Genomic DNA, 24,913 nt, shown 5'->3' on the forward strand with positions numbered 1-24,913 from the left:
TGGGGTGAATGTTTGGTAACCAACATTCTTCAAAATATGTGTTCAACAACGTGAGGGTGAGTAAATGATGGCACGATTTTTCATTTTTGGGTAAACTGCCCCTTTAATGCACAATGTTTTAAAACAGCAGTTCTCAATTCCAGTCCTGATGCATTTTGTATGCCTCTTTGTTATTTACAAAGGTATATGTCATCATACCTCAAACTTTTATGCACTACTGAATTTTCATCTGGATGTGCAGGGTGTTCCAAATGAATGCATTGTGTCAAATGAACATGCTCAGGGAATATGGAGCATTGAGAACCAGCTCAGTTCATGGAGCATGAAATTTGGAATTGAGGACCTCTGTTTTAAGATATATGACTATGAAAATTGTATGTTGTAGAACAAAAAGTGTATGTCTGTTCTGTTAACCATGGACCCACAAACTGATACCTAAACAAGCCCATATATAATTTGACCATGTACAAATCAGATTATATTTCTGCAGATGTTTACTGTCTTGCCGTTTCTAAAAAAACACCTTTTTATATATTTCTTAAAAATGCAACACAAGCACAATTTCACTAAATCACTTATCACCAACAAAATTATAGCTCAGTACATTTGTTAGTATCATAACAATAAACAGCTGACTCAGTAAGCTAGTAGGACTAGAAAATATCCAGAGGCAAGGCATCAAAAACACTTACTCTTGAGTTGTGAGTCATCTAGTAGGCCTATGCTATTTTTGGTTAGGACCAAAATCGATCCAGTTAATTGACAAATGATATACTGCAATTAAAATTCACCAAGCACTTATGAGGAATGTTCAATCCACCTCTTAAATGGCAAATTCAAATCTTGAGATTTTAAACCGAAATTAACAAAATGGAACTGCCAACCACAATGAAATAATTAAACGTACATATCTACGGAGATTCCTCTTTTGCTACACTTCTGACTTGATTGTAAAAGCACAGTGCCATATATATATATATATATATATACATACATACAGTGTATATATAAACACTTGCTGTTTTGGTAGGAATATAAAGCTGATCAAATTGCATTCATTACAGGTCAAAATCAAGACATTCAGAAATGATTGTAGGGTCAAAGAACTGCAATTTTACATTCAACTAACACACATAAAATCAGTATATATAATGTTTATCTAAATAAATCTATATCAGGAACTCCAGAGAAAAGCTTCTTCTGAATTTTGACCTTGCTTCTGGACGCAATCAATATTTCTTGTAAAGACAGAGCCAAACTAATTTAATGGAATTTGATGACATTTAATATATCATTATTTCAACACTCTTAAATAGTATTTTACTGTGTTTGTTCAGTAGAGTTTACTTTCCGCTTTAAGTAAACCTTATTGGGAATGTCCTGAAATGGTATATTTCAGATGTCTGTCTGTACACCTCTTCACTGTAATTGAACAAAGAATGGCAACATTAGAAAATAAGTTTGTTCAGGGGCTATAGTAATGGAGTAAGTTGGAGAGGAGGCCACAGTTGATACAGAGTTTGGTATCATGAGCTGGTCTTCAGCAATAATGGCTAATAATCCATCAATATTTATTTTTCCATAATTTATTTTTCCACAAGGCTCAGGTTCAAACCACATACTCTCTGGTCTGTATGTCATACCATACCATTTTCTCCAACCTGACAGCAGTCTGTTCTGGGGCAAGACATATTTTCCCATCATTCCCCCGGAGTTTCTGTCACTATATACGACATTTGAGGAGAGTTTTTACATCTATTTCCCATGTTTGTTTGAGTTTTTCCCCCAAGGCGTGTCCGCTACCAGTCCAATATCTGAGAGATAGAGGAAATGAAATATATAACCAACTGCTGAAAATAGTTTTCATTTTTGAGCCAGTTTCCTCCAAATGGAACCCATCTTCACTATTTGCTTTTGTAGCCTGTCTTGGATTTATTTTTTTGATTGTAACAACAGCTATTTTCTCTCACAGGGAATTGAATCATCCATTGTTTGCAGACTTTTGGTGAATGGTCCTTCATCCAGATTTTTGGGTTATGTCCTCAAAACCAGTAAGATTTCAGACCCTGAAAATCCACTGGACCCCAAAAGTCTGTTTTGGACATTGGTCTCAGAAGAGGCTCATCATTGTGTTAGCATTTCTTCCTAAGGAATACTGGGGCCAATCCACAGTACAAAGTAAAAAATGGTGCAGGAGAGGAGCTGCTGAACTCAATCCGTCTGGTTATCTTCTGAATATGCAAAACTTGAGATAGAATTGAGTACTGTGGAGCTGTATGCTTTCCAAGATGTAGGAAGTGGCTCTTCCATTCTGTTCCTAGAATTCAGTAGTGGAGATTTGAGTGACCTCAGATTGAAGGTCCTGCTGAACTCTTCTGGACTGGGACCCCCGTGGGATCCTCTCCAGGCCTAGTCATACTGGCTTCTTTCCTGTCTCCGAAGGTGCACAGACTGACACTGGCTCCCTTGTGGCACTCCTCGCTCGGTTAAGGCTATTCTGGTCAGCTCTGGTTCGGAAGAGTGGGCAGAAGTCTCGGAAGCATCTCTTAAAATTCTCATCCAAGAAAGCGTAGAGGACAGGATTGAGGCTGCTGTTGGTATAGCCGAGTGCAATACAAAGGTGCCAGCTGGCAATCACAAAGGGGTTCTTCTGGTTGACGTCTACAAGTGTTTTGACAATGATGAAGATGTGGATAGGTGTCCAGCAGATAATGAAGGCAGCCACCACTACCAAGACCATTCGAGTGATTCTACGCATGTTTCTGTCCTTCTCCTTTGAGCCTGAGAGAATACGGACACTTTTCAAACGTAGGATCATCAGACCATAGCAGATTGTGATGACTAGCACTGGTACCACAAATGCAAAGATAAACACACAAATCTTTGTCACTGTGTCCCAGTACCAGTCTGGATCAGGGAACTTCAGCATGCAGACAGTTGCACCTGTTATGGAATAAATTGAAACAGTTCTAGAATCAGAATCAGAATTCTAATTATATTTTAAAGAAGGTTAACTTTTCATTGCTTGGTTTTTATCAAGACACATCTTCCAACAAATACAACTTGCTTTCTAAAAATCTTGCTTTTAAATATGTACTAACCTTGGTTTGTCACTCTGGTGACTGCCATTATCATGACTGGCACTCCAACAGCAGAGGAGAGAATCCAGATGCACACATTGATGATTTTGGCATTGATGGGGGTACGAAATTCCAGGGCTCTCACAGGGTGGCACACGGCAATATAACGGTCCACACTCATCATAGTGAGGGTGAAGATACTGGTAAACATGTTATAGTAGTCTATAGCTATGACAATTTTACATAGAATCTCACCAAAAGGCCAGGTGTTCATTAGATACTTGGCACTCTGGAATGGAAGTGTACTAGTGGCCAGAGCATCTGCCAGTGCCAAATTGAAGATGTAGATATTGGTGGCGGTTTTCAGCTTTGTGTATCTGCAGACACAAAAACAACAGAGCAGTTTGTCAGGACACATGTATGGGTTGGCTAATGTGGTCTTATACTTTGTAGTTTTTAAAATTGGCATGGCACGGTGGCTCAGTGGGTAGAACTGTCGCCTCACAGCAAGAAAGTCCTTGGTTCAGGTACCAGCTCAGCTAGGAAAACGTTCTATGTGGAGTTGCATGTTCTCCCTTTGTCTGTGAGGAGAACATGCAAATCTGTCTCAAATCACCAGGTGCTCTGGTTTCCCTCACCTCCCCTGCCTGTGGGGATAGGCCTGCAGAGAAAAGAAAGCAGCTAAACGTGGTAGTACTAGTTTTCACCACAAAAACATTTAATAGTCGAAAGTTTGGTTAGAAGTTGGGTAAATTCAATGCCATCCATGTGACCTGTCTCCAATTCATTCTTATTTTGTAAGACCTGCTGCCTTTGAAACACCAGACCCATATGTACACTGTCTATAAACTTGGCGTAACAGGAATCACACTTTTAGGTAGGTTTTAGGTTATGTCCAACTTATTTTAGAGTGAATGTTTTTTTTTTTAAGCTGATTTCTTTTTACAAAAGAGATAGTAAAGGTGGTACACAGAAAACTGATCAAATTTTCTGTTTTCTGTGTACGACATTTACTATCTCTTTTAATTCTTGTGACTCGATACCTAGAGACATCAACCAGGCAAATACACATAGTACACATTTTGCATGTCTTAGAGTCTCTACTAACAAGTTAAAGAGTTGAAAATGGTCTGTTTGATTAGGTAGAGTTCAAAAGTGTACTGTTGGTGTGCCTTCAAGAACAGGGTTGGAAAATATTGGGCTATTCTTTGTGGCCTGATGGACCAAGGACATGTGCTAACCAGCTCTTTGGAGTATTGCAGTATCTGGGGCTGCAGGATCTGTATTGCAGCATCTGGGGAGTATTGCAGCATCCTAAATTGCAGTATTTAGTGGCAGTCGTGGCCTAATGGATATAGAGTTAGACTTGTAACCCGAAGGTCGCGGTTTTGAGTCTCAGGTCCGGCAGGAATTGTCGGTGGGGGGAGTGAATAACCAGTGCTTTCTCAACCCTCAATACCACGATTGACTTGAGCAAGGCACCGAACCCCCAATTGCTCCCCGAGCGCTGCTGCCCACTGCTCTGTGTGTGTCCACTGGGATGGGTTATAAATGCAGAGCACAAATTGGGTATGGGTTGCCACACATCACTTCACTGTTCTCTATTGTTATACTGGGTAAAGAGCTCAGAAAACATTTGGTTCCAGTGCCAAACCAGAAGTGTCCGAGAACCCTTATGGACTTTGGTCCAATTGTTTTCACATTGCACATCATGAAATTGTTACCCACAACTGAGGCATTTAACCTCCAATTGCTTCCTAGGCATAGTAGCAAAAGTGCTTGCGAACTGCAGTGAGTGTTCACTACTCAATGCTGTGTGTGCACTTTGATGGGTTAAATGCAGAGGACTTTATTGTTGAGTTTGTGCAAGTCTAGTCAAGTCTCGAGTCACTGAGTGAACAGCATTGAGCCAGTAAGTGGCACCAAGTGACTGTATTTATAAGTCAGCCGACTATTCAACCAATTCACTCAACAACACTGATTCACTCAGTAATGAAACTTTGGGAACCAAAGAACAGGAACCAAATTGTTGCTTCACTTCATTGAGAACAAGGACGAAAAAAATATATATATATATTTGTGCACTGGCCAGTGTTGATGCCAATCATGTGAAATCACCTTAGTCATTGAAAGGATACTATGATAAATATATTGCTTTCCTCAGTGAATATGGTAAAGAATGAAAGCTCTATCAGGCCCAGGTAAACAGGCATGCTCAGTAGATCCTTCCCAATCTCTATTTTACATAATACTCTATAACTGTAAATACTGAAGCGCAGCCCAAGCCAGCATTGGTAAAGTGGCATTTCAGAATTAGTAATAGAGGCTTGCACCTGTTTAAATATGAATGTTTTTTGTTTGTTTGCTTTTAAATTGTGGTGAAAAAGGTGGTTTCAGTTTTTTAAGACTCTCTTTGGTTTGTTTGTCCTTATTTACTTGTACATACTTGTTCCATCATACAGTTGTAGAAAAGCAGTAGCAAACAAACAGTTGTTTGATTGCACTGCTGCTCATGTAGGACATATGTGAACAGTATATTGTACAGTTTATTGTATTGCATAGTGTCTATTAAAACTTTTCTATCCACTCATCCATCAAAGCACTTCAAAGCACATCTCCTTGTGGTGATGTATAATTATTATTATTATTATTTTCCATTCCTCCAATCTTAACATCCATTTTAAATAAGCAAAAGCATCTGCTAAAAGAGCAAATTTATGTAAATGTCCAAAAACATCTTATTAACAATCATTTAAACATGGTTATGGATACTAAGCATCCCCACCCCCTTTCCCTCCCCCATCTCTTCATTATCAACCATTTTGCTGTCATCTTGCATGCATTATGTGCTTGTAAACTGAAAAATGAGTTTACCCTGAGGCAACATCATGGAAGAAACACTTACTGCTATGCAGCATGTGAAAACTGTTTTTGTTCCAAATATTTATTCAAGGTAGCACAATAATTTAGCATTAATAAATCAGATTAATTAGAATGCTTTGCTAAGAGCATAACAGTAAATATAAATTGTTCATGCTTTTTGGACTAATGTCAAAGCACTCTATCACCATTTTCGTATTGTGTGTATATATCAGATGGAATGAATAAACTAAATAAGCAAAACCATGCAATGGAAATAAATAAGTAGGTATATTGTTTTTGAAATGCTATTTATGGTATACAGTTTACATATGCCTCAAAACACAGCAAAGAAATGTTTCATCTTGTGCTAAAACTTCATCTATTTTCATCAGGTCAATGAGGCGTAACATAACAGCTACAGTTATTAACACGAACACGGCTGGAGTTATATAATAGTTATGCAAGTGCAGATCTCAGTTGTGCTACAGACCACAGGTTGTGGGTGGAGGTGTTTTTGTGAAATGCTGGAGAGATGTGACTTCCCAAAGGAGAGGCGCATTTTCACGGACTACACTTATTACAGCTCCATGTATTACTCCGAATTGTATGTCAGGTTGGCATGAAGCTTAACCTCAAAACCGCTGGAGATTAAGACTCCCAGGAAAGTCTTTTAATCATACATGGTATTTGAGGATGTATTTGCAAGGTTTTTTAGTGTTAATTGGACAGGCCACACAAGCATGGTATCAACATTGAATTAAAATCTTTCTTTTGCACAAGAACAAAAGAATACTTTAAAATATGATTCAGAAAAAAAGAGAAAAACTCATTTAAAATAAATTTTAGTCATCCCAAGGCAGACGATTTGATCTCCGTATTTCACAGGTAATTGGCAGTTATGTAAATGTCTATGAATCACATTTAGTCCATAGAGAGAGCTCTAGAGAAAAACCATCTCATCTCATGCCTATTCCCAGAGCAATCGTCCAGAACAATTGGCAATGCAATATAGGCTCTTGCATTCTCCACTTTTTTTATCTTCATCTGTAGCTATCAACACAAGCCTGCTCATTGCTCAGCGAGATCTAAAGCATTTGCAGTATTGAAGGTGTCCGGAAGGACATGAGCATGAGAAAAATGTGAAAGATGTCAAACGTGCTTAAATGTGAAAGATGTCAAACCTATGATAATGATAAAACTAAGGGGATAGCTTGGTAAACCTGCAAGCAAGTAATTACATCTGTAATAAGACCAAAAGGTTAATTTAAGCCTGCTGGTTGTGCCACTGATCTACAACGTTTTAGTTTAGAAGTTAATTAGAAGGGGTAAACGAGACCATTCAATTATGACTAAATTATGCATATTCTTTATTATTCAAATTCTTCAAATCATGTTCTATTCTTTCCCATATTCATTAAGACTCTTTTTACTTGAATCATCAAATCAGATATTATCTTGCATAAATAAGGTTTTTATTATTATTATTAATGCAAAGGTATGCCACAATATTTTCTAAAATATACACTTTTATCTTTTCAAAGTCAATAAAGCTGAAGAGCATGTGCTCTATTGTGTTTTCTCTTGTTAACCGTCACTTTGAATCACAAACAACAGCTGAAATCGTCCTTACTCTGTGCCAACCCAGCAGTCAAGTGTGTTAAGCCACTGTCAAGAAAGCATTCATCTCTAGACGTCTCAAACATTCAGCTGAGATTCAGTTGAGCAGTTCCTCTAAACACCCGTGGGATGAAGAGATTTGGGTGACCTGTCGTCTGAGGACACAGGCTGGCTGGATTCACAGAAAAACTGCACAACTTTGTGTGATCTTGCAGTGCTTTAGCACAAACAAACAAACAAACAAAAAACACTCTTGTGATGTGCACTCACGTTTATTAATTATGTTCTGCTAATTTTCACAGGCAAAATCTAGTTATTTCAATAAAAACCCATGGGATATTATATGAGGATGAAAGACTCCCTTAAATTTTGTCAACACTTTATTTCGATAGTCCACTTTAGAAAGGTAACTTTGCAACTACTAATTTGAACGTTGAAAGCTACTTGGTTTGAAAGGGACTTCTTCCGCTATTTATTCCTGGCATGTTGTTGCGCTATTTCTGCCAGTGGAAAATATGTGGTAAATGCAATGTTATCGGAAAGAAATGTTTGTGTATATTTTGTATTATTGTACAAATTTTAGGTAGTTTTGTGTATTTTTGCGACTTCGGAGCCCCCTACTGTTAAGTGAGTGGACTTCACTGTCATAAATATGCCACTGTCGTAACTACAGCGGATCGTTCTACACGTGCATTTGTTGTAAAGAAAATGTAAAGAAATGTGTCCTTTTTCGGCCATTTCATAGCCACTCACCAAATGTCCATACTCCCAGAACAGATGTTTGGGAGTGTGGGACTGAAACAAAAGCCAATCACCTTATTATAAAAAGTGGTTTTGTTCAGAATTAGCTCAATTTGAGGTTTGTTCGGCTTGACTCTCCCATGAACATATCCATCAGCATATAGAGTTAATTGCCACACTGCCTTAGTATGACAAAACCTGACGGCACGGGAAACATTTGTGCTTATACATCATAAAAGTACGATGTATTTTAACTTAACCTGTAAAGGTTATATTAATTTCTTAATGAAATGTCAAATGGTTTAAAGGTAGCACAGCAAAAAGGCATCTGGTTGGAGTCCTGACTCCTGACTGAGTCAGATGACCTTTCTAATGGATAGAACTTTTTTTTTTTTTTATCCTCACACAGTGTGAAAGACTAAATTGTGGATTTTTTTTTTTAACAATGAGCACATCTTTCAAAAGTTTCTCTGTGTGCTCTGTGTTTACACACTGTTTTACTTTATGTTCAGAAAGAAAATTTTTCAGTTACAGTTTATTTTGGTGGTCCCTTTAACACATTCTGTTGACTATAAAAGTAAAGTTGCCCCTACATATCTACTAGCTCTCAATAGGGTTTTGGTAGAGTATTAGTAGACTGGTAGGGTTAGGGTTAGAATAAGTTGACATGTACTTGCAAAGTTACTGATAGTCAGTAGAATGTCTGTTGGACCACCATCTCAAAAAAGCAGATATTAATCAAACAGTCTACTAATACTCTGATGAGAGTTAGTTGACATGTAGGTGCAATGTTACTTATTGTCAACAGGATGTTCGAACGCGACCATCAAAATAAAGTGTTACCCATTTTTTAAGATTAACTACATTAATCTTAAGTCAGTTTCATCTACTCGAAAGAGGCTGTCTTTGTGATGTCAAGTAAACATCCCTAACAGGGATGAATCTCACATGCTAAGAGATTCATCCCCAGGTGTTTCACCAGAGGGCACAAACAACATGATGTAGATGAGCAACACACTCACCATCCTGCACCACCAAAACATCACTTTTGTAACAAATATAATGGAAATTCTGTCAACAATTAATTTTTGTTTACCGTGGGACATTTAAAGGAGTTTTCTGAATATCAGAGCAGCTCAAAAATGACAAAAGTACCATAAAATCCAAGTCATCCATTTGTGCACTTTATTCCAAGTCTTCAGGAGCTGTATGACAGCTCAAAAGACTGCAATTTAATCTTCATGCACTAATAATCATCACCATCACTCTCAAACTTTATTATTTACACTTATGTAAGTATTCACAAATTGCAGTCTCCAGAAGTGTTATTAAACAGGTCTGTCTTTTTAAATGAGACATAATTTGCCTCATTGAGGGTATCATGGGAAGATTTAGAGGGTATGAATAACAAAATTAGTTTTACCCTCTTCCTCATAAAGCTGTTGTATGCTTTGGAGAACTTGGAATACAAAATATAACTCAACTGGACTAATGATTTTATTCATTTTTGTGAATAAATGATCATCACTGCTATAGTCATTTATCTGTCTGTTCTGGTTTTAATATTGTTGAGAAGTTGTTCTGTTTAAAGGTAGGGGTGGGGTTAGGCACTTAAAAATATCTATATAATAATATAATGAAAGCTCTTCAATAAATATATTTACAACATAAATATAATAAAACATATTGCATTATGCATGATAACATTCACAAACATTATGTCTATGACAAAACACAAGGGACAAGGGAAGTCTTAGCCAGAATAACAGTTCAAGGGTGCATCATAACAGTGATGTTTCATTTATGGGATGAGAAAAGCCAAATGAAGAAAGCTGCGTTGACTAGCTTTGTTATGTTTAGATATCATGTATTAGCAGCTATGGTCGCAAGTTTGTCGTTACCAATAGAGTTCAATGGAACTTGTTTCCATAGTTAGCTAACAATGCTTTTGGGAAACGCACCCCAGATTGGATTTTGTGTATCTTATAAAACCTAATATAATCCAGTACAATGGCAACATGTTGTCACGAAGTAATACAACATCTGTACTGCAAACTTTATTGCTGTTATTGTTGTTTTTGGCTTAGGCATACCAGCGCAACATCATTGCCGTGAAAACTAGGGATGTGCATCTCCATAACTGAGGTCGATGAGATAAGCATCTTGATGTATAGCCAACAATACGATACATTAAAGATACATACGAAGCAGCGACAGATGCGATACGATTCACTATTACTGTCACAGATGGGCCAGGCTCAATCACCAGTCAATCACTGCACACTCCCTCACCTGAATTCTAATCACCTGCACGTCATCAATGGCAATCATCCCGCACTCCTCAAATACTCACACCTCACACCACTCTGTGTCCGGTCTCGTTCCTATGAAGAGGACTACTATAGCATATCTCTATGCTTGATACGTACAGTCTTGTTTACTTACCTGCTGTGGTAAGTAACAAGACATTTGTCTGAAGAAGATTATTCTTCTTTTTAAAAGAATTCTGGTTTCCAGTATATAAGCTGTAACATTACAATTAGCTCAATGTCAAGCTCAGGCTGATTCAGTACACTTTCATATATGTGACCCTGGGCCACAAAACCAGTCTTAAGTCGCCGGGGTATATCTGTAGCAATAGCCAACAATACTTTGTATGGGTCAAAATGATCTATTTATCTTTTATGCCAAAAATCATTAGGATATTAATTAAAGATCATGTTCCATGAAGATATTTAGTAAATGTCCTATTGTAAATATATTAACTTAATTTTTGATTAGTAATATGCATTGCTAAGAACGTAATTTGGACAAATTTAAAGGTGATTTTATCAGTATTTAGATTTTTTTTGCACCCTCAGATTCCAGATTGTTCAAATAGTTGTATCTCGACCAAATATTGTCCTATTATAACAAACCATACATCAATGGAAAACTTATTTATTGAAATCTCAATAAAAAAAATGACCCTTATGACTGAAGTCTAAAGATTTAAACCAAGTGTGTTGGGTTGTGTTGGGATCATTGAGAATAAATAGTTTAGTTTAGGGAGTATAGTCATTTTGATTACTGATATTCTGCTCATAATGTATAATGGTAAATTCATCCAGCGTTGAAGATCATCATTTATTGTTTTGAGTAATGGGGTGAAATTAAGACTAACCAGCTCTGACAGCCTGGGGGAAATATTAATGCCTAAATATGTGATGTGATTGGTGCATAGAGGGATAGGGGATGTCACATCCAAGCTATTGTGATTTAATGAAAGAATGGAAGATTTAGTATTCAGAAATGTTCGAAAATGAATCAATAAGTTTAATTGTTTCTTGTAATGATGATGAGGGATCTTGTAAATATAGTAATATGTCATCTGCGTAAAGACTGATTTTGTGCTGTATGTTTAATGTTTGAACTCCTTTAATGTAGCTGTTTTGGCGGATGGCTGCTGCTAACGATTCGATAAAAATGGTGAATAATGAGGGAGAGAGAGGGCATCCTTGTCTAGTCCCGCGGTGCAGTGTGAAGCTACGTGATGTTAGTCCATTAGTGATGACAGTGGCTGAAGGTGATGTATATAGAATTTTAATCCAATTAATGAATGACTCCCCAAAACCAAACCTCTCTAATGTGGAGAACAGGAATTTCCAGTTGACTCTGTCAAAAGCTCTTTCTGCATCCAGAGTGACTATGATGGCTTTTGCTTTTTGAATTGAAAAATGGTACATTAAGTTGAATAGTCTGCGTGTATTGGTGGATGCTAGTCTACCTTTAATGAAACCGGTTTGATCTGGGTGTATTATAGATGGTGTGACCTTTTCTATTCTATGGGATAATACTTTGGTGATGATTTTAATGTCAGCATTGATCAGAGAAATGGGACGGAAGCCTGATGGTAATTTTGGATCTTTATTGGGTTTGAGAAGAAGTGAAATGGTGGCAGTATTCATATTAGCTGGGAGTTTTAATTTTTGTTGTGACTACTTAACATTCTGATGAAGAGTGGTGATAGAGTGGACCCAAAGTGTTTGTAGAACTCAGCGGGGAATCCATCAGGACCTGGTGCTTTATTATTAGGCATGTGTTGTAGTGCTGTAAGAAGTTCGGGTTGTGATGGATGATTCTAGGCTATTTCTTTGGTGTTCATTCAGTTGTGGCAGATTGATACTGTTAAGAAATTAGTTGATGTCATTTTGATTTGGTACTTTTTCTGATGTATAGAAATTGTGAAAAATTTGGTTAATTTCTTCCGGTGAGTTGGTAGATTTTCGTTCTTTGTCTGTAATAACTGAAATTGTTGCTTTTTCCTTGTTTCGTTTGATTTGATTTGCCAAGTATTTCCCAGATTTATTACTATGATGAAATTCTTCTTGTCTGAGCCTATGAATCAGGAATTGAGTATGTTTATTGATTATTGCATTTAACTTAAATTTATATTCTCTTAATTTATTTTGTTTCTTCCGTTGGGTTATGTATATTGATGTCTTGACGTTGTTTCATTTTCTGCTCCAATTCTGTTTCTTGTTCTTTTTCCTTCTTTGTTTTGTAAACGGAGTATGAGATTATTTTCCCTCGTAGTACTGCTTTTCCTGTTTCCCACAGATGAGAGGGAGACAATCCAGGGGTGTCATTCCTTTCTAGAAAGAATGCCCACTCTCTTTTAAAATAGTTGTCAAAATCTGGGTCTTTCAAGAGAGATATGTTAAAACGTCATCTGGTAGCAGGTTTATGAGGTTCACTTCTATTCCATTTCAATGTTACTGGAGCATGGTCGCTAATGACAATTGGATGAATCTTTGAAACGGAAATGTTTGATATGATAGAATCACTGGTGAGAAAGAAATCTATGCGGGAATATGAGTGATGGACTGGCGAGAAAAACGAGTATTCTTTAGCGTTTGGGGGTTGTAATCGCCAGCCATCGCCAAGACCAAAATCACTCATGAACTGTTTTATGGTTTCTGCAGATTGCCAAATGCGTTTATTTCTTAAACTAGATCTATCTGTTGCTGGGTTGAGAACTGTATTAAAATCACCTGATATTATGACTGGACAATTAGAAAGATTTGAAATAGAGGAAAATAAGTTTTGAGAAAAATATTAGTCATCTGTGTTTGGGCCGTATAGATTACCAATTGTAACTGGGCTATTATCGATTGAAATGTTTATAATAATAAAACGTCCCTCGGGGTCTATAGCAGTGGTATTATGAATAAATTAGATTTTTTTTACTTATTAAAATGCAAACTCCTCTTTGTTTTGAATTATATTGAGCTGAGAATAAATGTACTTTGATTTAATTTTATCTTGATCTGCGTCTGATAGATGTGTTTCTTGCAAAAGGCATATGTCCGCTTGTAGTTTATTTAAATGGTTCAAGACTTTGACCTTCTTTGCATGAGAACGAATTCCACAAATATTCCAGGTTAGAAAATTGATAGAAGACATGTTATGGAAAGGAAATGAATATTACTGTATGAATGCCGTGCATGTATAGGTGTGAGTGTATATATTTATGGAGTCATGACTGTATGTACGTGTGTGTGTGCATAACATGTTAATGTTGGCAGACGAACAAAACTGAAGAAACACAAATGACTGTGTATGAAGCAAAACAACAACAACAGCAGCAACAACAATAATACAAGGAACATTGAATACTGACATAGTGTGAAACAATGATATTATGTTGAGGGGGAACGCGAGACCAAGGTGCAACATGAGAGCTAATTTCATGACTTAAAATGTGGTAGAGAGAGAGACAGAAGAACTGGGGAGCGAGGTAAAGGTGATCTATTTTTATTTATTCTGAATTGAGAGTGAAGAGTTCAGAAGAGCCATGGGGTAATGTCTTTATCACGGTATAACTGTCCATTTATGTAAAGTTTGTCCACAGAGATAGTTGCCTTTTTTCCTTCATTCATCATTTTTTTTCGACGCTCGAATGTCCTTTGGATATTGATCGTTGAGTCCATAGTTTGTGCCTTTGAGTTGTCTGCCTTGCCTCTGAACCAGTTCTTTTTGTTTATAATGTTCGAATTTTGCCATGATTGGACGTGGGCGATTACTGTTGTTTTGGGATCTGATCCGATGTACGTGGTTAAAAGTGATATCCTGTACAGTTTCAGATGTAATTTCAGCTGTTTTATCATGAAGTCCTTAACTGATTTTTCGGGGGTTGTCTGGGGTTTGTTTCCGGAATGCCTGTGAAGACTAGATTGTCCCTCATGCTTCGCGATTGTAAGTCCAGAATGCTCTCTTTCATGGTTTTGTTTTGTGTGACAATGGAGGTGAGCTGAGCGGTAAGAGAGTGAATGGAGTCCTTTAAAAAATTATTTTCTTTGGTGAGAGTGTATCTGTTCTTGACTGAATTCTAAGCTGTGCCGTAGTTCTTGAATGTCCTTGTGTATTACTTCTATTAGCGCGATCCTTGCATCAAGTCCGGAAAGTTTGTTTTTGGTGGAGAGTAGAATGTTGCTTACCTCTTTGCAGCATGGCGGTTTAGGTGATGTACATGGATGGTGTTGTACCTGTGCTGGATATTGAATGTGGACGGGGTCTTTTGGAGTTTGGAGTGAGATTGCCTTTACTTTTTTTGTTGTCGTCTGGTTTGTCCTTGTTCATGGTGCTGTAGAGTCTGTTGTAATACGTGTCGATGTATTCCTCAAGGTAATCCAGGTTGCAAAGCGTTATAGTCCAGTTTTGAAATGGAAGAAAAAATGCAAAACAAGAGAGATGAAAAAGAGATAGAGAAAAAAAAAATGAATGCAGTTGTTTAAGGTTGTAGTCTAGCAGCGGGGAGCCGCCATCTTAGATTATGCACCTGATCTCGTTTGAGTTCTCACGTTACGCAGACATCATCCTCCTTTCTCCAGTACAAAGTTAATCCAATTAATTCTGGTATGTCTGCAGTAACCATATGTATGTCTATTGGCTCTCAAATACAGGAGCTCTGGCTCATGGCTATTTACTGTGCTCGATTCTGAACACTGTGTAACTGAAATGCTGATAAATCCATTTTAAGCATCAGTACATTATGTTTCTCTAGGAGAACAACCGCCCTGTGTATTAAAGCATTTATATCCTTGAGAAGACATGCTAATTAAAATTCCAGGAAATTATTCAACCAGTTAAACAATTAACAGGATCATTAAATTGCTAAATTGAAATCCCAATAGTGTTTTTTCTCAAAGTGTTTATAAAAATCTAATTATTTTACTAACAACCTGACATATGTAATTGCGAGTGCATTTTGGGAGGAGTATTTTTTCCTGTACAGTACTTTTGTCACGAATCCTGGCCATGAACTTCCATTCGCTCACCACCAGATGTCACTCGCTCACTGCATGGACTCTTACACTACACTATTGGCACTTTACCATTAGACTACAGTTCCCATTATCCACTGCACTGACGACACACAGCTGATTGCACTGATCACACACCCTACATAAACCATGGACTTCCTCTTCCTCTCTGCTGAGTATTGTATTGCGTTTATCACTCCCCTAGTGTTAGCTGCCTTACCGAGCCATTCTGTGTTTTTCTGTTTAGTTCCAGTATTGTTCTGCATTTCTACTCTCCTAGTTTTAGCTGCGATACTGAACCCACTTTGTTGTCACAGTCTTGCCTTGTGTGTTTTTCTAGTGTTTTGACTCTTGCCCGTGTTTGCTGGATTTACCCTTTGCCTTGCCGTTTGGACTCTGTTTGCACCTCTCTTGTACTACTGCTCGTATACCTGGATTATCTCTCTGCCTTGCCCTGTTGGATATTGTTCGCCGATCGTCGGCTCTCGCTAGCCCTAGGATTGCTCTGTGTCTTGCCCGTACCATACCTGTTCGCCGTTGTTTGACCCTGCCTGTTTATTGACTGTATATAAATAAAAGCTTGCACTTGGATCCGCACGTCTCACGTCTTGTTCGCCCCGTTACAACTTTATTGTGTAGTCTAAAATTGATAAACATTTTAGTACACACTGACAGCATCTGCTGGTATTTGTCAGAGACATGTATGTGATCAGTGCTTTTGTTTTTTGAAGTCATTGTGTAACTCATACACCCCTTTCATTACGCTCATTATGATTCACATAAAAACAGTTCATGGTCAATGACACATCACCATATGCTGATCTCTCTAAATCTGCTCAGAAACACTGAAGCATGATTATGATGCTTTATATTCCACTAACAATTGGTTTAATCATATATACACTATATATTCATGTTGGTTAAATTTTTCTAATAGAGTAAGCAACAGAGAACAATATCTCTGGCAAATATGCTGTTATTATGGATGATTTTGATATCACGAGAAGGATGTTAAGTTTGGACCGTCTACCCGGTTGGCTGATCTGCAACTCACACACACAGACTCTAACTGCGCTAAGAGGGAAGCATGATGCAAGATGCTGCAGCGAGTCAAACTGAAGCACACGCGCACAAATACATATAATGAAGCCATTATGCATATCTCAGCTGCATATAAACACAAATATTCTGCATATACAATATCTGTCTTTGCCTCATACGTAGGAGTATTTCCGCAACAAGCAAAACATCCAAAAACATACACTTTGTTCTTACAGGGGTAACATAGTTAGCCTCTTAAATACAATTTCAGTTCAGGTTGTTCCAAATTTGCAAATTTTATTTCTTTCTAGATGGATTGATTTTTGAAGAACCCAAAAGGAGAAATTTGGAAGAATGTGCTTGTTCCTCCATTTTCCACTGCTGTCAAGCTCCAATTAATGAAAAACAAAAATAAACAAAGTACCATTAAAATAATTCATATCACTCATGCGCTGTATTTAAGGTACTTTGAAGCCGTATTCCGAAGGTCACTGAAAATCTGTTCAATGAAAATCTTATCTCTCTTGTGAGTCTCATTTGTGATTCTGCATGTGCTATGTTTGGTTACAGCACACAAGAACAAGAACTAGGCTTCAGTGATATGAAACCAGGCACAACACATCTAAAGGGCCAAATCTGAGGTGACTTTGTGCACTCCAGTGGAGTGTAAGATTATAGTAAAGAGGATTGTACACTCTTCAAAAATTCCCCTTTGTGTTCCACTGAAAAAAACCCAAATACAAACATACAGGTTTGAACAACCTTGGAAAAACATGCTTCTATATCTACATACAAAACTCCAAAAACATACATATACATAAAATTCAGTTTGCAGTTGAAATGAACCCTAGTGGTAGCAAAGCACCAATAACATTTATTCTTTTTCAAGCTAATTATTGTAGGGGCAGATTATCAATTAATATTTTTCACAGTTACTTGGGATCTATATTATGAAACACCTTGAAACTTTTTTTTTCTACAGTGCATGAACTATAAACGAATACATTTTGCATCACATAGCTCCATATATAGAGTTTCTGACATTGTAAACTTGCTCATTCGCTCACCCGGTATAGCTCTGCATCTGCAATACAAAGCGTTTGGCTACGAGTCCTGTGAAACATGAGCCACCATTTAAAAAAAAAAAAAAAAAACTCAAAACTAAAATGGCACAGTTGCTTCTTCAAATGCTTATATATATATATATATATATATATATATATATATATATATATATATATATATATATATATATATATGTTTGCTTTTGTTAACACTGTCTGGGTTTAGGGTCAGGTTTTGTGTGGGAGTATCCAAAATGCTGCAACCAGCGTAATAAAAAGCTACCACATTCACATTCATCTGTTTTGGATAAAATTTAACATGCTTTTTGTGCCATTCACTGGATTTTCACTTTGAAAGTACCCTGAAATGTGCAATAAGGAACATAATATCACTTTTTGCACAAAAGTTGCCACAGGCATGTTTTTCCAATGACACTGGATTTAGTTTGTAACAACATGAGGGAGATTAAATAACAACATAATTATTCCTTCAAAAATGTTACCCATTATTAGGTTTCCTGCAAAATTCCACAGCATTTATATTTTTTAGACATAGATGTAGTACATCTGCCTGTGGGTTTGTCTATACTTAATGGCCACAACTATATGGTAAGACAAGGCAATTGCAGACATACATAAAATGAACACCAATTACAGTGGAAACGCAAAGCATTCCTCTCCACCTATAACTGTGTAGTGATGCTAGTTGTACCAGACAGACTCATATGCTGGACAGAATAATTGTTGTTGTTTTAAAGATTGTACAGGCTTTCTAGTGCAGCCTAAATAATCAGATGCAGGTCTCCTCATTTGCAGAGCTCTCAGTGATGGGTGATGAAAAGCCCCTCAGACAGACGACTGACAAGTGCCTTGAGCTTCAACTCAGTTGTGTGATCCGCCATCATTATCAGCCTTATAGCACTGACGCCCACCGTCTTCTGATGTGCGCCTGCATGAGGGTATAACCTGGTTGTACTCCAACATAATTTCTTTGCCTTCATTCCAAAATGAGCTCATTTTGTTTCTTTCTCGGTTCTTTCTCAATCTATCATCTCCTGTGTTCAGGCTTGCTCATAAAATAATGCTAAGAAGATTGAATTTTTACTGCTGCAATTTCAGCACACTTGGTCCGCTCCAAGTTGCTGGTGACCACTGCTGCTAAATGACTGTATATTTCTTCTTATTTCTAGTGAGGCACTGCTTGTGTTAGAGAAGAGCTTTAAAATCTTGAGAATATTTTGAAGCAGGGTTGAATATAATATAAGACTCTCGTACACTGAATTTGTAACAACACCACAAAGGATGTTGAATTGGAATTGAGATGACAGAAAGAGGAATTTACAGAATTGCAATTGAAAAAAAAAAATAATAATCAATGTAGTCTCACTAAAGATAAATTTGATTAGTTCAATAAAGCAGATTGAGCAAGAACAGATTGATTTATAATTCTGTTTCAGGTTTCCATCTTGTAAGCTGCTCCATTTTAAACAGCAAATTAGAGCATTTTGGTTAATAAAGTGTTTTATCAGACTCCTATGTGTAGGTTCAGTAATTTCACTTTAATGGCAATGAATTGAACACAAACATAGGAGCCTGATAAAAAAAATTCTAATTTTAGAAGAAAATTTCAGATGGCACTGTAAGTATCTTATTCTCACCAAGACTGTATTTATTTGATCAAAAATATGGTAAAAAAAAAAAATATTAACATTAAAAAATAATATAAACATTATTTGAAATTTAAAATAACCTTTAAACTGTAACAGTTGTTACAAAAAAAAATTAAAAAACCTTTTGATGCATATATTTATGCATTTTTTTTCTCCTCTCTTTCCTCATGTTGTGCTGTATTCTTCTTTATTGCATTTCATTGCCTTGTACCTACATGTGCAATGACAATAAATTGAATCCAATCCAATATATTTATGTAGTGTGAAGCCTGATCTGAAAATATAAAGGGTCACTAACTTCAAATCTTTCAATGCTTTTTTTTTTTTTTTTACTGCACTGTACCATAAATTTGTCCTATATTGTGACATAAAAAAAATAAACAAACATTAAGATTAACATTTTTTTTCCCCATGACTTGTTGGACAATTTCACTTTGACAACAAGATAAACTTTGCTGTTATTTGTTATTCCATTTTAAGTTGAGTGATATTTGTGTCTTCCCTATTGTAATACTCAACAGTTTTGGTAAGATATTTCGAGATAAAAACAAGTCTGTGGTTCTTTTATGTGTGTCACACCATTGGACATTGCATCACACTAAAGGACAGAAATGGTAGTTATTGAAGTTTTCCATTTAATTTTTAACATCTCAAAGGAGAAAGAAAGTTTAATTTTGATACAAACAATATAAAATGCATTTTAAACAAAGCAAAAAAATATTTTCATCAACAAAATCAAGTCTGTTAGTCAATCAGCGTGTTACTGAAACACTCCTAGACCCCCGCTGCATGTGTGGCACAGCTAAATATGACTGATATTCAAACTATATTTATTAAGATGTAAATGATTTTTTTTTTTTTTAACTATATGGCTACTCTTTTTCAGGCATTTTTTTTTATTTTTACTTTTTTTTTTACTTTCTGCATTATTCTGTTAGGATCTCATCCCTTCTGCGTAGATCCCTGTAAATTTTCTCTATATATATTTCCATGTTCTCTCTCTCTCTCTTCCACTAATTTCTCTCCCTCAATTATCTGTTTCGAAAACAAAGCATCACATTGTATACTTATTTTCATGACAAACATGAAAATTACGTTTTCTGTAAAAACATCAGAAAATAGTTAATGTAATTATTGCATTTAATAACACTGTTTTTTTTTTTTTTTGGTTCATTTTCAAAGTTATATAAATCTTATTTAAAATGCTTTTTAAAGAGACCTTGTCCTGTGGTGTGACAGTACCAGGGTCACACCGGAGGACATTTTCTGTCAATTAATGACCTTGCTATGCTAAGCTACCCTGTCATTAGCAGTAAGCAAGACATATTTGAATAATATTACATGAATATGTAGTTTAACATGCAGTTTTTAATTAAAAAATATAATTTAGGGCTGTCACACCAAAGGACAAAAAATTAACACTTTAGTAGTGGTTCCAAAAAAGTTAAATATTTGAATATGAATGGGGTCCTTCAACTAATTAAAGATTTCTCTGGAAATGGGATTGGATTTTTTTTTTTTATTCAATTATCTATTTATTAACATTTTTATGCTTTTCTTTTTCATATGTAAGAGTTGTAATTTATTGAACCATGCTTATTAAGACAGTCGAACCATAGGGCAATTTTGAGATTTGGCTCAAAAATGAAAAAAAATCAAATAACAATGCAGTTTTTATAACAAAAGGTCCATGTAGGACAAAGAAATGTTTAACCATTCACTGCATTTTATTATATATTTGTGTATACACACACACACACACACACACACGTATGTATGAATGTGCATAAATATTTACAATTAGTCATTTAGCAGATGTTTGTATTCAAAGCGACCTATACATGAGGACAATAAAAGCATTCAAAACCAACAAAATAGCAATAATATGCAAATAATATGCGATATATGAACACATGCAGTGCAGTAAACACATATTATGCAAACACAAACTTTTGATTTGATGCTTTTTTTTATTTAAATGTAGCTGTTTTTTTTATTTTAGATTTTAACAATCCTTTGTCTTTGCTAGAAAGACATGATTCTCCAAGTCTTAATATCTTTAATCTTAATATAAACAATTCAGAGTAGTTCACAGAGTTAGTCTTGATAAATTACAAACCATAATAATTGTTGCTTATGTTTCCACTGCACACTTAATATATATATTTATCAGTATGCAACTTACAATTTTCTAATTATTCAAAGTGAAAGCACCTCGTGTTAAAGCTAAGCTCTGCACCACTCTGAGGCAGAGAAGAATTAGCGCTCAATTAGTATGTTGATTAAAGCTGTCTGTGTAGAAGCACCTCAGTACCAGGAGAATAGAACAATTACTGTCATTGTGACAACCCACAGCTGCTGCGGCTCCTTTTTACACAATGTCATTTTCCAGACATCCCAGCGACTTGAAGACTCTCGCTGTGGCTGTCAACTACAAGCTGATAAATTAAAAAGATATTCCGCTTTGCACAAAAAAAAAAGCTTTTTGTAAAGAATAAAAGGCTATTAAAACGGTGAGTCAAGGCCCACACTGGTGTTTGATAGATCCTTAGTTTAAACGGGTGAGGTTAGAAAAGTCATTTTTTTTTAGCACCTCCTCTTCGGCTCCACTCACCGAGAGCATATATTACCTCACAGAGAGATATTTATCACATCTGAATGCCACACTCTGGAATGAAATGGATCAGAGTGCATAAAAAATGAGTTGAGCCGTCTCTTGAGATAGCCATGTTTGTGCCTATAATGCTATTTCCATCAAATGGTCTCGGAATGAGGTCATTTCCTGTCCTAGCTCTCCTTACTGATGGTTTGGCAAGAGCACAGCAGTGAGCATCTCCTCTCTCAAGACTTGACACCTGATACATAAGCAGACCTCTAGCACTGCCACCTGTCAGCAGCCCAATTAACATGGGGGAGATGTACATCTATTACAATCAGAGACGGCAACACCAATCAATACCTGATAACATATAACAGATATGGCGATCATCTACGATTGCTGAATCTCGGGGACTAAAACATGGAACTAATTACAGAAGTACAGTAATGCATGACCTTCATGCAGTGGGTTTACAAATGCTGAGGAATTTGCTCTATTGATTCATTTTTCACAATGTGCATTTGCTCCTTTAAGCCGGATATCTGATTCACACATTAATTGAACACACCTAACCAACACAGAACGTGAAGGAGGAGAAACCAGGGGCAAGTTGTCACAACAGCAACTATGTTTACAGTGCAAAGACAAACTGCACAAATGCTTGTTTTCTATAGCAGTGGTTTTGGTAACACTTTATTTTACGGTGTCCTTGTTACACATGTAATTATGCATAATTTATTGTTATTATAATAGTAAGTACATGTAACATGAAAGTAGTAAGTACATGCAGTTAATTAAAATGAATGAGTACTTGAATGTTTAATTACACTGTAACAAGGACACCTTAAAATAGTGTAACCATGGTTTTTACATGTTGTAATCAGGCTTCTACCTACTTTTATTTATTTATTTTCATAATTCATCATATTTTAATAACAGCTGTTATGTAAACAAAATAGTAAACCCAAACTGGCAGACAAGAGTGGACTATATAATAATAATTTAACAGAAAGGCTGAACCGTTCTCAAGATGAGTATTTTTTTCCAAATGTCAGGTCGAGGCAGGTCGGCACATGATTTTTATGTTGTAATGTGATACAGTTTTTTATTTCTCATGACCATAACAGTGTGGTGAGAGATATAGGACCCTGGACCACAAAATCAGTCTTAAGTCGCTGGGCTATATTTGTAGCAATAGCCAAAAATACGGATGGGATGTATGGGTCAAAATGATTGATTTTTATTTTATGCCAAAAATCATTAGGATATTAAGTAAAGATCATGTTCCATGAAGATATTTTGTAAATTTCTCACCATAAATTAACTTAACTTGATTTTTTTGCACTCTCAGATTCCAGGTCCGATCCTAACAAACCACACATCAATGGAAAGATTATCGAAAAATTGACACTTATGACTGGTTTTGTGGTCCAGGGTCACATATATAATATTGTATTTTTTTACAGTCATGCCAATAAAGCAATTTTGAATTTGTGTGTATATATATATATATATATATATATATATATATATATATATATACACACACGCATGTTGATGCTTACATTTAGATTAAACGCTTATAATATGCTACTTAATGGCAGGTTTCCATTGTGACAACTTACCCCATGTGGCAACGTGCATCACTAAAATGTCATAAAAGGTCAGTGTGTATTTAATAAGCTTAATATTATTGTTATTGTTGTTTCAAGAAAATCATTATGGAAAATGGTTCATTTGAAACTAACTATAGATTCATAAGATAGATAGATAGATAGATAGATAGATAGATAGATAGATAGATAGATAGATAGATAGATAGATAGATAGATAGATAGATAGATAGATATGAAACGCGTTTGTCTCGCTTACCTGACCACTCCATACATCACTAGGATGTTTCCCAAGAGTCCCACCACGCAGATAACGGAGTACAGAGCAGTGATGGAAATGGCGATGATGATTGCCGCGGGGCTCTTTACCGGGTGAGGCTCGGTGTAGTTCCTCCCGTCGGGAACGAAGCCCATCACCTCGTCAGGGAAAGTGACATTAAACGGGTTAATGGAGTAGAGGTCGGACATGTCGGCTTCGGGCATGACGGATGGATCCATCGCTTCAGTGTCGCTGCCCAAAGTTGCGCTTCACGGTTTGAACTGGATCTGGAGACGGGGAAATGTAGAAGTAGCTAAAATATGAGCTCGGTTTGCGCAGGAATCGTAAGCGGTTAGTATAAACTCGGGTCCAGCCGGGGTGAGTGACTGGAAGAATGAAAGTTTCCCTCTGTTCAGCTGCTGTCTACAGGTGTGAGATGCGCTCTGCGCTCTGAGCGGATCTGCTCTTGCGCTTTCTTATGTGAGGGAGGGAGAGCTTCACTACGTCAACCTGCTTAATTCGGATAATGCAACTCCCCATAGGCTTCGTGACTGAGAAGGCAGATATTTGACAGCAGCCACAGAAAAAGCAGATAACTAAAGGGTGAAGCTGCTCGCAGTAAAGCACGTTTAGACTACGTGACACTCCGCAATGCTATAGCAGTCTACAAAACAGGTGCATTTGTGTCTCTTTATTTGACCTATGTCTGTAAATATGTAAAACCTGTAACATTAAGTATCTTATGCTAGCTTTTAATTGCTCAGTGTTGCTCATGAGACTTTGCAATTCTCACATCTCTCATTTTAGTATCAATGGTGTTTCATATGTTTGATTTATGATTTTATAAGCTTTCTTATGAGGACCAAAAAAAAAAAGTTTACTGGTATTAAAGTCTTTGTGGGGACCATCAATCAAATCTTATAATTATTACACAAAATGCACTGCCACAATGTCAGCTAGGGATGTTATGGGTATTTTCAAATGGGTTGCAATGTAGTTGCAGACGCTTTCTGAGTGTGTTGTTGTGTGGTTGCTAGGTTGTTCTGGATGGTTGCTATTGCAT

At 36.6% G+C, this 24,913-nt stretch overlaps 1 protein-coding gene across 1 annotated transcript; it reads right to left on the minus strand.

Moving 5' to 3' along the window:
* Positions 1-2,413: 2,413 nt before the first annotated feature.
* On the minus strand, positions 2,414-24,089 carry LOC306885589 (delta-type opioid receptor-like; the record flags this gene model as incomplete). Its single annotated transcript, XM_079442234.1, has 3 exons — positions 2,414-2,943; positions 3,102-3,457; positions 23,851-24,089. 3 exons carry the CDS (start codon positions 24,087-24,089, stop codon positions 2,414-2,416), a joined length of 1,125 nt encoding a protein of 374 aa, XP_079298360.1.
* Positions 24,090-24,913: the final 824 nt, after the last annotated feature.

Source organism: Barbus barbus (assembly GCF_936440315.1).
Source record: "Barbus barbus genome assembly, chromosome: 19".
Lineage (NCBI taxonomy): Eukaryota > Metazoa > Chordata > Actinopteri > Cypriniformes > Cyprinidae > Barbus > Barbus barbus.